At 42.7% G+C, this 16,190-nt stretch overlaps 1 protein-coding gene across 15 annotated transcripts in view; it reads right to left on the bottom strand.

Annotated features, from left to right (window-relative positions):
• Positions 1 to 16,190, bottom strand: part of LOC111847663 (adhesion G protein-coupled receptor L2-like) — a 169,151-nt gene that overhangs the window by 30,180 nt on the left and 122,781 nt on the right. For 11 of the 15 annotated variants that reach the window (XM_072704389.1, XM_072704390.1, XM_072704394.1 and 8 more), the window contains exons 3-5: positions 10,958 to 11,171; positions 6,243 to 6,352; positions 928 to 942 (exon numbers count right to left, since the gene is read on the bottom strand). In XM_072704389.1, coding sequence (XP_072560490.1) covers positions 928 to 942; positions 6,243 to 6,352; positions 10,958 to 11,171 — 339 coding nt within the window. The remainder of the gene's footprint in view (positions 1 to 927; positions 943 to 6,242; positions 6,353 to 10,957; positions 11,172 to 16,190) is intronic. The other 4 variants (XM_072704391.1, XM_023819064.2, XM_072704393.1 and 1 more) reach the window with 1 other exon arrangement.

Below are 16,190 nucleotides of genomic sequence, written 5' to 3'. Positions count from 1 at the left end.
ATGGGAGAAGAATGAAACACAAGGCTCATTAAGCAGGATGGACACACCACGCCAACCTTTAAACAAGACATTCTGAGATGTTCTCTATGAAAAACATAATTTAAGGGGGAAAAATATGAAAAATAATAAATGTTTCATAAGTCAGTGTCCTACAGATGCCTAATGTGTATATACAGCGAAATCTGTTTACACATTAAACAAAACAATGACAATGGTGTTAAGTTCTATGGCCGTCAAATATTGTAATATTTTAGGCAAAGTGACCTGCAAATGAATGTGGCATAAGAAAGAAATTCTGCAGAGAAGAAGCAGGATTCAATGTGTTTTTAAAGCGCGCATTTTCACCTACAGCCAACTTCCGCCCGCTGCCTGCGAGGCTCGTCGCAGTTTGGGGGAAATGACGTTTTTAAAAAGAGGTAAGGCAAAAGAAACAAGAAATACATAAATGATAAATATTTTTTAAAAATCAGCTACAAACCAAAAACCTGAGTAGGATGTGTCGGTTTATTTCCATAACACAAAAAGAGAAAAAAACGGATTGGAAATAGCGGGAATTATTAAGCTGTGGAACAAGGGTGGTACGTGGACAACGGCGGGTAGAGAAATACAGTACAGGAGAGATGCCCTTTTTAGCAAGACATGATATGGACAGAGAAAGCCAGGCAAAGAGAGACTTTAAAAGAGAATATATGCCCGGGGGAATGGAAGACGAATCGCCCCGAAGGTCAGTGACTACAGTCCACTTACTGCTTTAAGCTGCCCGGCCTGATTTTTAATAATAATAATTTGACTTGCGCTGGTGCACTAAAGATACTTAGTTTTTTTCCCCCTCTACTGCCTACAAGGAGTGGGGAGACGGGAGGCTTCATAACCGCGTGTCACAAAAACAAGGAGCTACAGTTTGGGGGTTCTTGGTCTGTTATTTACCTTTTTGCTCCACTTCTATTTTGGGCATTGGGAGAGAGAATGAAACGGATGCAGGGAGAAAAGAGATTAACATGAATTAACATTCATCTCTATAAGCATCAGCACAGCACAACAGAAAACGCGAGACAGAAACATTTTAAGGCAGACCTGTTCTGGAGAGAGGGAGAGAGAGAAAAACAGAGAGAATAAACGGTCATGTACAGTTGGCAATCCTGACGTGAAGAAATAAACGTCGAGTTAGGAGGAGCAGAGAAGGTCAAACGGATATCGCTTGGGAGGACCGCAGAGAATAATGTCACCAAAGGCATATGCCTCCACATGTTTGGTATTTTGAATGTTTTTTTAAACCTCTCCAGAAGGGTTGGTCAGTGTTAGTTCTACGTGGCGAACAAGTTTCCAATTCTGATGGCTTAAGTTTAGACATCAGGATCAGGGTTTGGCGGTCCGCTCTGCACCGACGCCTTCAAAACATCGCGGTCGCGTCACGGTGGCAGAGCAGATTATGTCGGGAACCACAGTGGCAAGCCGTGGTCATGAAATGTCAGAGATATAATGCGGGGAGCTGTAACGGGACTATTCATATCTCAGGTAGTACAGCAATGGCTGGAGAACTCCCATAACTGCACATAACATTGTGTCACGGTGAGACGTATTCAAAGAGTGTCCAGCGGTCAAAGCGACGTGTCCTAGTTCTGCACGTACACTGCAGTGGAAAGTACACCTACTAACAGTTTGCTATACAAAAAAAAAAAAAAAAAGGTTTCTTGTTTTTTTCTTTGACCTTGTGTTTTTTAGCACAGATGATGAAAACCTTGAAAATATTCTCCCTCTCTGCTATAAGTTCTTGCGTCAATCATAATCAGATTTCACTTTACTGGCCAGATAAACCTACATGTATACTAGGAATTTGTCTTGGTTGTATTTGTGCTTACATTAACAGAAAATATTACACCTAAATTTAAAAATGAGAATAAAATATAGTTAAAATATAAGCAACAGCACAAGTTAGTGCAGGCTACAGTCAGTAACTCAAATGTGCTAAAATAAAATTGCAAATGTCATGAGTTCAGCTAGATAAATAGGCCTACTGCTTAGAACCAAATTCACACATGTATACAAATAAATATTATGCATTAACTACAGATGTGCATGTTTATGTACAAAATATCCATCCTCTAAGGGCTTGTTGGTAAACGGTTTCGTGCAGTTGTTTATCACCAAACTTACCTATCACATGCTCTCAGAAAAAAGGGTACAAATTTGAACCTTTGCTTGTCTCTGGGTCTGTACCCTCAAGGGTCTGCCAATTGTACCCTTAGGTGTAGGTAATCCTGCCTTTTAAGTTACAGAAAGGAACATTTCTGTACCATTGATGGTACATTAATACTGTTTGTACCTTTAGGATGTTCCTCAGAGTCCATTTCTGTACCTTAAAATGTACCATTACAAGGGTCAAGCAGTGACAAGCAAAGGTACACATTTTTACCCTTTTTTTCTGAGAGTGCATATCAACGTCGATCTCAGATAAGCCCGTTAGTGTAAGAGTCAATGACTAAGAGAAGTCTGCTTCCTTCCCTGTTTTTGTTAAAGCGAAAAGCATTACAGAATCTTAAAATGCCTTCTGAGTCCTTTTCTATGTTAAATGTTTGCATGTTGTGTGAAACTGGTGGACCGTGCAAGTTAAATCATTTTATTTTCATACAGTTCCTGAGAACTTACTCTAAACACGTAGCGTGTTTAGGCGTGCTATTATTGTTATGCGAAACTGCGCCAAGGTCTCAGGACTGAAAGATAGTATGGTCATACAGAAGGCAGCTCCGTCACTTTGCTTTGTGTATGAGAAACGCAGCACCATAAGTGCAGACCAGGTTAATACACCATTGTATGTGCAGCAAGAGAGAGCAAGAGCTGATATAACATATACCAGCAGGTACTCCATGAAAACCATCACTCACATGACAAAGAGCAGGTTACGGAAGCCAAGAAGAAGAAACGCCACTGTAATGAAGGATTAAATGATTTCTGGGCCTTTGCAGGATGAAAATGTTTTTTCCGTAATGTGTAAATATTGCTCTGGTTAGGCCATCATGTCACATTTGAACTTGTTAAAAATCATGAATATTTATTAGATTATATTTGACTTGGTCTAATAGAGATGACAAAGACTAATTGCGGTGTAGCGAGAGGTAATGCTCAGTGGGATGTGTGATTATTAGCTGTATCTGCCAAAGGAGTCCAACAGCAAGCGGCGAAAAAGTGAGAACCGCAAATGTGGCCCATTAACGCTGTGAGGGATCCCTGCAAAAGGAAGAGAGATGGGGGGGGGGGGGGGTAGCTGGCGTCAGTAAACACGCCTGCGATCATCGCTCATCAGGTCTAGACTCGGATCGCTAGCTATCCGGAGGTCTGGAAAAGCAAAGGGGGGGAAGAGTAAAACATGTATATGACATTAAAATAACGAGACTGAGCGACACACATCGATCTATACCGCGGCCCAGAGATCGAAAACCTGAATAAAATACGGAAAAATATATCATGTTTGTAGAACATGAGAGGGGGGGTTAAAATGATTTTTTTAAAACACACATATAGGCTACTATATATAGTTATATTAATATTTCTTGCCCCTCAAATGAATTTGAAATTCATGTATCGAAATGGAATGACATAAAATAGAAACTGAGCCGAAAGCTTTGCGTGTTGAACACACACACACACACACACACAAAACACCTTGAAAATTATTTCGCCCTGGTTTCCCTTCTGGGGCGCTTTGCCCGACGCAGATAAATACATTGACTTGCGTGATTAAACACACATGCCTACAGGTTTGTCTTCCAGAGAAGCGTTTTCACACGGACAAGCCGCGTAGCTACGTAATAAAGCGCAACACAACTGCTTGGGTTTATGAGTAATGAGGCGCCGTCCTGCAATATAGCGGCCGCCTGGACAGCCAGGCCCGCCTCATTATGCTGGGGTAGCGGGATCTTAGCGGCCCTCCAATACGTGGTTTGCCTGTGGGGGCTGGGGAGGAAGCTGCGCGGTGCACCCCGTCCCAAATTCTAAACATATGATTTTTTTAAAGATAAATCTACATAGCGGATGGAATCTGATGTACTACATTTTACCGTCTTTCCTTTAATAATCAGAACCGAATTTTGATTAATCAGACAACGGGAAATGGTAAAACCTTATTTGTCCCTTCGTTTTACAGTGAAATGTGGCACTGCGGCAGTGCCTTCCCCCAAGCCTCTGGAGGAGCGGGAACTGCCATGGGCGCTCTTCAGTTTGATTCAATCACAAAGCGTCCGGTTATAATCATTTAAATGCTGCCGCAGTCTTGGCCAATAAACATACCCAAAAGGGAGCAGAAGAGGCGTCGCTTTTATTAAAAAACAGCAGTAGTCCTCAAAAAATTCTGGTGGTATGTGCTTATTACATTCTTTCTTAATTATTTTTTTTTATCTGACAGTCTCAGCGTGAAAATCGACAATGAGCAACAGACCGCGCCCTACAGTTGAGCCGTTGGCGAAACAAAAAACTAACATTAAACCTGAAAACTTATTATTATTATTTTTATTATTGTTATTATTGGAAAAGGGGCAGCGGCTCCGTCACGTGACTGCACTCAGTTAGAGTGGTTTAATTTTTAATATTTGTAATATGATTCCCCTCCTGGAAAAAATTGTACTGTACATGCTTGACTGCATTACTACTATAATCAAATAGCCGATTCTCCATTTAATAGATTTTAAAAACAGGAACAGAACTTAGTGTGACGTTTAAATCCAAGGCAATGCCGCCTTCATAAATCATATAGGATAACAATAAAAAAAAAATTCTTGATTTATCTGTAGATATTGACACTTAAATTGTAATTATATTGGTAATTGTAATTGTTAAATATTCGAAATTGTGCACTATGCTTCCAAGATACATTTAGTGCTGTTTCTATCAAATACAATCATTTTACCTTTTCAAGTAAACAGCAATTAATATTTTCCCGATCTCTAGCTATTCATGACAAGCGGCTAAACACAAACCCGAGTGTTATGTCAGAAAGTTAATCCACTTGGACCGCATAACAATCCGATGTTCTCGTAAATCGTATTACCATGAAAAATGTCATGCTGGATTGACATTAAGCTACCCTAGAAAGTGAACATACCTGTCATTCCAGTGATATTGAATTTGATTATTGCCCATTGTGCTTCAAAATATATTTTGTGTGTACTTATCTCTTCGTTTATGACTGTTCGTATTTGTTTTTGTGTTGTTTTTATCATACTTTGATTAAATGAAAAGTTCTTGGGAGACGGGAAGCCTGTCACACAGAATATGTTCATTTAAATCTCACTTATAGTCGCAGTTTGGCAAACTGTTCGCACTTTCTAGCCATGATATCCACTTATATAAAGGAACGGATTTTGCCCATACAGCGGGCATGTTTAACTTTGGGCATTTGAGTACACAAGTAAACTCTGAAAGTCCTCTGCTATATTTGCAGAATTACGTAATGTTATTCGGTAATGCAACAAAAATCATTGCATACGTAAGTTTTTGGTGATTTGGGTGTTTTTTTATCCGTGTCTTTAAAAAAAACATACAAAAAAAACAAAGTTTACAGGTTAAAACCTTAACAAAAGACACAGACAATGATAATAGCTGCAATCTCCAGATGAGGTGTGGATGCGATTTTCAGATCCAGAAAAACCGCAGGAATTCGCTCCCCTTGACTCGACTTACGCCTAAGTGACAAAACGCGCACGTGCACAGCGGAGCTTTGATTTACGGCTCGTCGCTTAGGAGCCAAATCTCTCCCAGTTTCATCTTCAGTGTTTAAGTGCTCAGTAGAGAAGAGGTGATTCAGAGATTGGCAAGAAAAAGTAATTAAAAAAGTAATTGCTCATATACCATTACAAGCTAACATCTTGGCACACACTAATACTGATGTGCCCAGTGGAAGCAAATCTTATTACCCTCCTAACTACTTACCAACACGCAGTGCCAGGAGATATGTAGTAACTGTATCCCTGACTATCCTAGCTGATACACAAGTACAATAAAGTCACCAAGCAGGCGGCCATGTCGGAGACACTCAAGTGATCCAAATTTGGGATAGTCAAAGGTAGATGTTCTAGAGGACCAGGACAAACCCATCCAACGTTCCCAGCATTTGGTGTAAACAGCACTTTAATATGACCATCACAGTAAACAGATTTTTTTCTTCCCAGGCATGAAAACAGAGTTAGATAAATTTAATTTGCTGGTGTAAACGCAACAGCGGAGACACTCCTATGAAATCGTATACTTACTGTAAGGAACACATTGATACTGGACCTCTAAGTACTTGTAAGTCCCCGGACAGGGATCAGGGAAGACGTCCGATCCAGTAATCACAACACACTGGGTTCGATTGTTGCACCTGACAGGAAGAAAGAAAGGGGGATAGGATTAAGACCGATTCCAAACTTACTTTAGAAGTTGCCGTGGCTTTGGAATAGTACGTGCTATTCTTTTGTCCATACTTGACTTGCAGCGATCGATAACTCAACTTGGTTAATTGATATCACATCTGTCAATATCCGCAAAGAAAGCATCTTGGAAAAAAGCAGGAATCGTTGTCTTTCCAAGACTAATGTCGAGCGAAAGAATGAGACGTTAAGGATTTTAAAGAGCCAGGGACAATTGTAGTGCAGTTTTACTATCTTGAGCCTTCTGTTCAGTCTCATTTCAGGGGAACTTTGGCGGGTATACACCCAGTTTGAGAATAACTATCGTCAAGATTAGCAGTAAAAAGCTCGTTTGTGCTTTGAATAGTGCTTTGAGAATAATGTGCGTATTTATTTGTACTACACGTGACCTTGGCTCCTGCAGGAATGAATGTAAATCAAAATATGTTTACCTGTAATTTTGGTTATGTTTTCCTCCCTTGCGAGAAAAAGGTTAATTTTTTTGCTCACGTCTGTCTTTCTCTAATACGGGAAACTGATTAGACACAAAGACAGACAGACCTCGTTCAGATATAAAAACAGAAAAAAATACGACGAAAGATGAATACGCCTATCTCAGTAAATTAAAGAATTGCCTGGCAAGTCATAATAACCAACATAACATGACAATTAGCCCTCCATCTGTATTTAATGATCACACGTGAAAATAAGTAATTATCACTAAGGACATGTCTGGGTAAATTATTAGACTGTCTTGTATGTGTGAATGCAGCATCTGCCCCGAAAAAATATTTGCAAGGCTATCTTGCTATTTTGAAGGGGAAATCCCCACTAAAATATCCTCATTAAAAGAAATAGAACAACTCCAATAATTTTTTTCATCATATCTGTCCAATGATAACTTTGATTTAGGTGTCGAAATAAGCGGAGAAACATTATTATCACTAGACAAATTTTACCAGCCAAATCACACGACCGGTTACCACCGCGCCAATGACCGTGCTGCTATTTCAGTGATCGTTGTCATAGCTGGCGGTCATGCGTTGTTGGTGTCATGCTCCTCACTGACACAGAAGTCGCTTAAAATGGTCTCATTTCTATCGTTTTCGGTACCGCTATTGTCCCAAGCTATAAAAGCACTTATTCCGATGGGTGTTGAAACATTTTTATCAGAGACGGTGCGCCATTCTGTTCAGGAGGATGGATCGAAAGGCATTCTGCAGGGAGAGGATGCCTGAGTATAGAGGAATCGGAGTCCCCGGGCTTTCAGATACTGAACTAATTCCTTTGGTCCTGCCAGGGTCAGCAGGAGAAATCAATGTTCAATGTTCTGTACTGCACTGTGAGAAGAATCGGATGTACCATAACAGACTAGCGGGGGGGGGCATGTTTTAATGTTTTAACACCAGTAACCCTAACCCTATCACAGTCATGGTATGTGTAGTCATTACAATAAACAAAACAGTGTTACTGGACTGCCTCCATGACCCCCAGTACACTCGTTTATGGAGGGCAGAATTGGAAGGTCCTACCCCCAAAGTGTGCCTTGTTGGCTTTGCCCAAATCCCATCCAATTCTTAGGGTAAAGATATAAGATAAAATATCGGTTCATCTTCTCATCACATCTGTCTCCTTACAGACATGGCGTCTTGTTATATTTGGTGAGATACTATAGGAAGCCTTACTATTCTATATTAAGGAATTATGTATACTTTCCACAAAAAAAAATGTAATGAATTATATAATAGTCATATTAAATGAAATCAGACCTTTCCACCCAAACTTGAAAGAAATAGAGAGAGCAGAAGACATCCGGAGGGAGGTATGAGGGATCATTCTACATTATAAACTGGGTGAGGGACACAAGATATCATAGACAGGAAGGCTGTGTGTAATGAGGCAGTGTGGACGACCACACAGATCTGCTTTATGGGTCTATAGTTTTGAATATCTATTCGATTTGTGTCTGTTAAACTCGGTCTGACCCCTTCAACTTGATTTAGTAGGAAATACCAGCTTGGTCTGGGCTCAGTTATGAAGTTCACCTGGTACCAGTGGTTGTGGGTTAGGGGAAGTAAATTCCGCAAATGACTTTATGCTGATTCATTGTCAGATTTTAACCCAAACGAGCAGACATATATTTTTTATATCAATCATAAATAATGCATTTATATGACCATCCAGACAAGAAAAGAGCAGCCCATGACCGCTGGATAACACACTATATGAAGAAATGTACTGACAGCATCGTTCATGGAAGTCGCACGGGATTCTGGGAAAATGTAACACCTAGTGCCACCATGAGCGTCGTGTGTGTGACAAACAGAGGGGAAGGTTGGGTCTCTCTTTCTCTCTCTCCCACACACACACAGAGGCAAACATTTGTGGGATGCTAGTGGAGTCCTCGCTCTAGAACCTGAACTAATCATGGCTCACAAAATGTGAACGTCTCCCTGTTTTCCTGTCACACCAGCACCATACGGAAGCACAGCACAGAGCTCCATCAGGCACAAACATAGACATCCTCAATCCACCGGGGGGGCCTTCTGCCCCCGAAGAAACCATTATTCAATAGGTAAGATACGGGACACTGCACCTTTTCCAGGATCTGCCTTTTTCCCTCTTCCTGGAAACAATTACGACCGCAGCCAATGGGGATTCACATGCATACTGTACAAAGCCGCTCCCACCAGTGAAAATAAATCCCAGCCTCTGCTTATTCTACGCTAATGCAGAGCTTTCTTTTCTTAAAGTCACCTCTTCATGGGTACCGCAAGCACAAGTCATGCCTCCTCAACGGTTCATAAGACCAAAAAAAAATCATATTTATATGGCATTTATGTTGCGTTTATAGACAGACTATAAATATGCTAAGATTGTTAGGGGGGGTAGGGATAGCATTGTAGGCATCCAGTACTTAGCTTTTAGACTCCTTTCACTTCAGATGGGCCCTGATCCCTGTAATGATGAGGCTGTGGGCCCAGGCTGTGACCCCCATTCCCCCATCTCCTCCCAAAACCCCTCACCCACTTAGCCTCCACGTGTCCTTCAGTCCCTCCCTGCTCCTGAAGCCAAATAAAGCCACCCCCCCCCCCCCCCCCCCCATCTCTGGGTCCCATAATCCATGTTACTGCCCTGCTCACGGCTGCTCTTACAGCTAGATGGATGGACAGATGAGTACAGCTGCACAGAGACGCACTACAGTCACTAAGCACACGCCACTGCAGCTCCGCCTTGATAACCACGGTAACGGAAGGGCGGGAAACAGGGGCGGAGGGAGCGCGGGAGCGGTCCCGAATCTGCCCGCCCATCCTCACCGCCATGAGCCCCCCCCCCCCCCCCCCTGGCCATCCAGCCACAATCCGTACGCACAAGCAGGGCTCTTTATTTAATTAGTGGTGCCGATTTACATTTATAAATGTCAGCGCCTTCCCAAAAATTATGTATATATTATATAGATTATTACATATGCAAGCATCTCTGGGATCTGTGCAATAATCCCAATTATCGATACTGATGCATTACGCTTTGTCAGAACAGAAAAATACAGCCTTGGGCACCTTATTTAAAATCAGGCTCATTCATCAAGAGCTGACTGATCAGATTCACCAGGGGGTGCAGAGGAGGCTTTTATTATTTATTTGGCGTTGAGACGACGCAGCCGGAAATGCTGGATCTCTACTCCAGTGGCGTCGGCGTAGCGGTGCGTTATGTTAATCAGATAAAAGGGGGGGGGGGGGGGATCAAGCAGCTGACATACAATATTATTACAACTCAGGAATTGCCTTCCTGCGTTCAGCCGGGAACCTAAACCACACATTTACCTCGCATCGCCTTGAAATGCAGGTATTGGCGTTTGGTTTACCGAATGGTTGGGTGTATATAGGGGAAAAAATGTTAGAGGCATGTATGTGTGGAGAGCGTTACAGCACCCAGAATTCAAAGCAAAGATTCCTAGAATCTTGGAATCTTATATCATTTTTGGGAAGCTGACTATCGGCTCTCTGACTATAGCAATTTGCGCCGCGCTCATGCAGATGACGTTCTGTAGTATCTGCGGCTTCTTCTTATCCCAAATAAGTTGGAAGGAAAATGGGGGGGGGGGGGGGGTTTGTGTTCTCCGGGAGTCACCCTGATTTCTGTGACTGTAAGGGCGTAACAGACTGGTATTATTTTCTCCACCCTGTTACTTTTATTGATTCAGTCTGCAGATGGAGATGCACATAAAGCCCAGTGACTTACCCACTGTCGCTACTTACTCAAAGACCCTAAAAATGCCACAACTCACTGTAACCATACAGTGGGTGTGTTTATGTAATGCGACGCGTTATCTACAGCTTAGCGCTCACACAAACAAACCACAGCTCTGCATATTTGTTCAGCGGTTGTTGGTATGAATGTACATTTTAGTTGTTAATTCCAAGGACTATCAACAAAGAAGTCGTTTGATGTGATACTTGTTAATTGAGGCAACAAACATCTTTTGGTGTCTGCCTTTGATAGGGGAACGTTTCTGTGGCATGATAAAAGAGGTTTATATCTCAGGTGGATGGATTTAGAGGAGGGACGAGGCCTACCTTTGAGAAATTATTTTGTAGGCATCCGGAAGATAGCAGTTGGTGTTTTCCATCTGGAAGGGGTCGGCATCACAAATCTTGTTGTCCGTCCTGCCGTAGTTGGCTGTCTCAATCATTATGACATCACTTCCTGGACAACGCAGGTCAATGGGATAACCTTCACAGGACAGCTCCCTCCGCACCAGGCCGAACGGCAGGGCAGCACGGCTGAATCCTGAAAGGACGGAAAGTCATATTTTCAAGAAAAAAATACTTCCTGTATATTTTTTATTTCTCACTCATCCCTGCTCTATATAGCTCAGATCGGCAAGGAAATCATTTGAAGCACCGTCGACATGTCGACACATTAAAAGTTAATGTTGAGGCAGCAGCTCCGAAATGTTTACACCTATTTCCGTGTGATGCGTTGAATGCGAGGATCTGCCATGCATTACGTGGTGTTGTGAACCGCAGTAAACACAAATGAAAGATAAACATGTATTAAGAATAAGATAATCAGCCATCCACTCTGTAACAACAATGGAGACGGAATCCAATTAGGCAGACCTTTCTCATCTCTGGATATACATCACTTGAAATATTTACGATCTGTGATTCCTGCTTCATTCACCCAACCTGGGCTTGGTAATCTGTCTGCTTGCATAGTGTTAGGCCTCGCCCTATGGCCAGCAACAATTTCCCTGTCACACATGCCTGTAGTACTTTTTGCCAATGGTGTCCATTTTTGCCAATCAGTACGACTGGATGGTTGACATCATTCTGGAGTCATGTGACCACAAGAGACCATTCAGGAGTCATGTGACTCTAAGAGTATTGTTTTTTTCATCTTCTCTGCATCTTGCTGTCCAACTGTGTGTACGGGTGTGTGTTTGTTTCTCCCCTGCCTATAAACACACCCACTGCTTAATGCCCGATCCAGACTTTACCCATATCCCTCTTGTTGCCCAAAACCCCCCATCCCCCGTCTTCTGAGTGGGCTCCTCACTGCCCCCCACTCTTGTCTGACGAAACCCCAGCTCCCCCCCCTCCAATCGCCATGTCATGCCGCCTTGCTCGCCATCTCACCTGGAGTCAGCCGTAAGCAGACAGACTTCCAAGGTGGCCGTATACTTCAGACAAAATCAATGGAAGTGACGTAGTTTTGGCAATACTACTTCATATGATGCGTAATCACCACGAATATCATCGTTTCGGCGCACCGCCTGTGAAGAGCCCCAGAGACAAACTTTTCTGTTCTGATCCCACCCACTGTCCACAATTGGCTGACGAATAATGTGACTCTGCAGGGTTGGTCAGCAGGACTAATTATACCCTTACCAGCATGCTTTGCACCACACTTTAAATACTGTAAATAAATATGTTTATTTGTGCATCTACGTCGTAAATAGTGAATGTTGTAACTGTGTAATGCATGCCATGGAATGCGAGGGTTTCGTTAGCGCATAACCATGAGTGTTGTGTAAATTGCTGCCTTCCCTGTCTGTGCCGCTGCTAGTATTAAACTGATAGTGCCTGTTACTTCCTCTTTAAAAAGGATGTCATCTCCTTTATTAAAATGACTCACGCACTCGCCACAATACATTTATTTGCACTCTGTATGTGTCTGTCACATCAAAAACATTCTGCGCCCTCTAGGGTTGTGATGTGACACAGAACGAACACGGTGGCAGCGTCGCTTTAAGTACGTGACAGATTGTTCTCGCAGACGTGCTCAATTTCGTTTTTGTCCGGGTGTCGTATGAAGTATATGGCCACCATTGGACCATGATGACTGTGTTTTCTGCCATGGCTGGTCACCCATCCCACCCTGTGCCAACATTTGCCCCAGTAGTTGAAATAGTCCCATTTCTCCATTTTACACAACTGTATTTTCTACCCGCATCCTCTTTGTACAATGCAGCCTGGATTATATATGACTGTTGGTGATGTCACTCAAGAACATCTTTTTTGTAGCTGTTCACTTCTTCAAGTACTTCAACCTCATCAGATGCCCTTAAACTTTCTGCAAAGCAGGAACCTCTGAATCTCCGTACCGAGTGCGCGTCCATCACTACAGTACATGTCATCCGTACAGCTGTGAAGATCGCTTCCAAGGTCCAAAGACGACTAGGGTAGCCCAGACAGTATCATGTAATAGTTCTGCAGCTGTAGCTAAATTAAGGATCGTGCTAGCGGTTACGATATTCTCGTAAATGCTGCACTAGGGCGTCCCCTCAGATCCTGATGGCCGGTGACAGCTGTCAGCGAGAGAGTTATGCCGATAGCCACCATAGTTTAGGAAGAGGGGAGGGTACGGCCGCGTACGGGAATCTGACGTTTCGCCGGCTTGCCCTTGAAAAGCGGTTGTGGCAGCTGTCATAAATTAGCTCAAATAAGGAGGACTGTGCCTGGTAGCGCTCGATATTTGGCCCCACTCCGAAACCACGGGCCAGGAAGCCAGGGTCTTCGTTACCTGTCATGTCTGAGACAAATCCGCAGGCTCACCACCGCTAGCTTAAGCATAACGGGCCAGTTCCCAAATCGAGTTCGACGTCTTCCAGTTGAACTTCTTGAAAAGCTACCATAAGTGATTATATTTTTTTAAATAATATTTTTGGGTTCTGAAAATTCACGTTGTTGTTTTCAGTTATCATTCATACCAACCTTACGCAATTTATTTGCTAGAAATAAATAAAACCCAGGAAATTGTCAATTTATACACAAATCTGTGATAATGCCTTAGGTCTCAAATTTCCCATTTGTAGAAGGCATTTGAAAATACATGTCGGGCTTACAGGCAGCTCTGCAATAGTGTACTTGCTCTGAAATCTGCTCCAAATTATGTAGGCCTCATCCGGAGACCTCTCTGACAGGTCTTTAATGAACACTGTGAGGTGTGTGGCAAGCTCTCAAAACCCCAAAAATCTCCAAATCACTTAAAGATTTCTTAAAATGTTATCAGAGGATTTAAAATCAATGAAATGTGTTCTTTAAAAAATCCACAATTCACTTCGACATATTATCTTGTAACGCTGAGCTAAGCCGAGACGGAGATCTGAGTTATTTCACAGTCTTAAATACTTTAATACATGCCATACTGCTAATTTCCTCATTGTAACACTGTTAAACCACTTAACTAATTACTGATATTGCAAATATTTAAAATATACATTTAAAATGCTGACATCTGCAAGTCATTTCCAAGTGTCTAAAAACAACATGAAATCCAGCTTTCAAGTCGGCAGTATCATTTTTAAATAGCTGTAATACAGATATATGCTCAGCATGTATTTGCGAACAGAGTAACCCTTTAAACCGTATTTCTCTGAATGACAAATTGCCATAATGAGTAACATGCTTATATAAACACAACGGTTTCCCCCATTACCAGAAACATTCAGCTGTACAATATGAGATGCGATTTCCCCAAATTTACAGTCCTATCAGCAAACACAGACTAGCAACAGCCGGACTGATTCTGCTAAATCTGTTACCTAAGTCTAGATATTGCCAAGGTAGAAATGATCTGGCCTGAACTGGTCTGTTTCTACCATTTAATCTTAGAAAAAATGAAGTCAGAAGGGCAACAGAGAGGAACAAGGAGCTGTAAAAATGTTCTTTGTGTTAATGTGGTTGTGTCATCTTCCACATACAGACATGAAGATCCTTTACTTAGAGCAAACACACCAATCCCTGACTCCGTAAAATGATTTTGTTTTGAAATATCGCCTTTTCACCAGTCATATTGCTGTTTTTTCCAGTTTAATGAAACAAATATTAATGTCTGTGTATACCTTTTCAATGGAAAATACAAGGCAGCTGTCTGACACAAAGACAAAAGGTGAGAAGGAGCATCGATGTGATCCGCAGGGTATCAGGGGGCGAAACCGGAACTTTCCACAGCCTTCTGTGTATTCTCCAGCTACTAATCTATTCGTACATCTAAGAAGAGTGACTCATCCGTAAGGCTGAGTGATTGATTGAGCCTGGGGGTGGAACTGGTGATTCGGACCGGTGCTGTCCGATTTGGGTGGGGGGCATGAATGATGAAAGGAAATCGATACCTCTTTGGGGGGGGGGTCTCAACAACGGACTGTTTGTATTCTTTCTCCCTGTCCTGTACCTGCCGAAAACGACAGCGCAACATCATGCCCGTCCTGAGTCTGACCCAGATAGACCTCAGACGTGTTTGACCCCAAAACACACACACACACACACACACAGACCTGTACTCATATCTTTGTCAGAACTCTCCATACATATCTATGGGCAAAACCCTAATCCCTACCATTTTTAAAAATTGTCCCCACACTGTCAAAATAACAGGCTTTTATCACAGTTGGTCCTCATAATGTAAGGTAAATCTGCCCCACCTCCCCACACACACACAGACACACACACACACACATGTAGGGTAAACATATCCTTATGGGGACCGCTCATTCATTTCAATGGGAAAAATGCTAACGCTAACTATGACAACCTTAACCCCCACCCAGCCCTAACCATAACCATAACCATAAGTAACCTAACAAAATACAAGAGTTTTTGCATTTTTAGTTTTTTCATAGCAGTCACTGATTTTTATAAAATAGAGTTTTCCCTTATGGGGACCAGGAAACCGGTCCCCATAAGGGAAAAAAAAAAACAGATATTTATCACGTTATGGGGACATTATGTCTCCATAAGGATAGGTAAACCCGCTCACACACACACACATACACACCAGAAGTTTGGATCCCGGATCCCTGTTGCAGACGGCCGACTGACGAGCATGTAAGCGTATAAATGAGTACGAGAGGGGGTTTAATTTACACTGGAGACACTCAGAAAATAGGAGAGCCGCTTGGACTCTCTCCAGGAGCAGACTGCTCTGTCAGCAGATTGTCCCTGCAGCCCCCCCCCCCCCCAGGCTCCCTGTATATGTATCACTGCTCTCCACCACCCCAGGACACGGCTCCCCCCATAACCCCGAGTGGAGTCTCCTCCCCACCTCAGTTGGACTCGTTAGAGAAAGCACTGGCAAGTGAATTTGGAGAATAAAGTAACGTCTGTCATGATAACGATGATGATGTTTTAGAGCTAGACTGGGTGTGTGTGTTTGCGTGACCCCCAGGGGGAGCCCTTCGTGTATTTCAGTCAGTCAGCCTACCCCCCCCATTCTCTCGACCTGCATCAGGACCCATCCGCGGCCCCTCCAATGGGACACATCTGTTGGCGCTTTGGGGGGGGGGGCGGGGGGGTAGGCCTTCCA

This window comes from Paramormyrops kingsleyae, chromosome 21 (assembly GCF_048594095.1).
Source record: "Paramormyrops kingsleyae isolate MSU_618 chromosome 21, PKINGS_0.4, whole genome shotgun sequence".
NCBI classification, from domain to species: Eukaryota; Metazoa; Chordata; class Actinopteri; order Osteoglossiformes; family Mormyridae; genus Paramormyrops; species Paramormyrops kingsleyae.
The sequence above is the reverse complement of the archived record's forward strand: the minus strand, read 5'-3'. Positions and strand labels throughout refer to the sequence as shown.